Source organism: Gossypium raimondii, chromosome 2, assembly GCF_025698545.1.
Source record: "Gossypium raimondii isolate GPD5lz chromosome 2, ASM2569854v1, whole genome shotgun sequence".
Classification (NCBI taxonomy): domain Eukaryota; kingdom Viridiplantae; phylum Streptophyta; class Magnoliopsida; order Malvales; family Malvaceae; genus Gossypium; species Gossypium raimondii.
In genome coordinates this window covers 26459837-26461133 of record NC_068566.1, presented here as the reverse complement: position 1 = coordinate 26461133, position 1297 = coordinate 26459837, and the positions used below count along the sequence as shown (strand labels likewise).

Genomic DNA, 1297 nt, shown 5'->3' with positions numbered 1-1297 from the left:
GATGTATGGGGAATAGACTTTATGGGTCCATTTCCACCATCAATGGGCAAGCTATACATACTGTTGGTAGTAGACCATGTCTCTAAGTGGGTCGAAGTTGTTACGCTTCCTACTAATGATGCAAAGTCAGTAATGAAGTTCTTGCACAAGAACATTTTCACAAGATTCAATATGCCTAGAGCCATTATTAGTGATGAAGGATCTCATTTTGATTGCAAGCTAGTGGCTAATGCGATGCATTAGTATGGGGTGAAACATAAGATTGCCATGGCATATCATCCCCAAACAGATGGACAAGATGAGATTTATAACAGAGAAATTAAAAATTGTTTAGAAAAAGTGGTAAACCCAACTCATAAGGATTGGTCCTCCAGACTGGATAAAGCTTTGTGGGCCTATCGTACTGCATTCAAAACACCATTGGGGATGTCACCTTTTAAGCTTGTTTATGGAAAGCCATGTCACCTACTTGTTAAGCTCGAGCGCAAAGCATTTTGGGCTGTTAAAAAGCTGAACATGGATTGGGTCGCTACTGGCCATAAAATGTTGTTAGAACTGGATGAAATGGAAGAATTCAAGGGAAGGCATATGAAGTGCTAAACTGTACAAGGACAATATCAATCATTGGTATGATAACAGAATTATGCCAAGGAAATTTGAACCAGGGCAACAGGTGTTGTTGTTCAGCTCTAGGCTCAAATTATTCCCTGGTAAGTTAAAATATCGCAGGTCAGGTCCCTTTGAAGTAGCTCAAGTATACCCGTACGGAGCTGTTAGTATCAAAGACCTAAAAATGGGAGTCACATTCAAAGTTAATGGACAACGCTTGAAACACTATTTGGGTGCTCATGTGGATCGTGACAAGCAATCTATTGACCTTCGAGATGTTTGAGTTAGCAGTTTTGTTTTTATTTTTCCTTTCTTTAATTGCTTTACTTTCATTTCATTTTTATTATATGTTATCATTAATTATTTAATGTGTTTCATTTATGTTTTTATCTTTGAAGAATGAGCAGTTTTTCTAAATTTCTGGAGACAGAATAAAAGTGTGGGATTATCAATTGTGATACTAAGAGAACTTTATCGCAGCATCTAAGAAGGAAATATGCCATGAAAAACTGGGTAAATGAATGTCGAGGCACGAGGTAACATGGGTTGACCGGACAGAGAAATTCTAGGGAGGGATTTTTGGACAGCTGGGCCCATTCTGTTACTTGGGTAGCCCTAGGAGGAAAAGCCAAAACATTTATTTTAGGGCTAGGTCACCTCACATTCCCTCCCCAAAAAAAATCCCCTT

The 1297-nt window shown here is 38.6% G+C and overlaps 1 protein-coding gene across 1 annotated transcript; it reads left to right on the top strand.

The window, feature by feature from the left end:
• Nucleotides 1-267: 267 nt before the first annotated feature.
• Nucleotides 268-892, top strand: LOC105789584 (uncharacterized). The gene is made up of 2 exons (XM_012616955.1): nt 268-584; nt 640-892. Exons 1-2 carry the CDS (start codon nt 268-270, stop codon nt 890-892), a joined length of 570 nt encoding a protein of 189 aa, XP_012472409.1.
• The last annotated feature ends 405 nt before the right edge of the window (nt 893-1297 follow it).

Bases quoted from the DNA above. Each gene is read 5' to 3' on its own strand.
- LOC105789584 (XM_012616955.1), top strand. From the start codon at position 268: ATGGCATATCATCCCCAAACAGATGGACAAGATGAGATTTATAACAGA. The intron at 585-639 runs GCATATGAAGTG...GTATGATAACAG, and splicing joins ATGGAAGAATTCAAGGGAAG to AATTATGCCAAGGAAATTTG.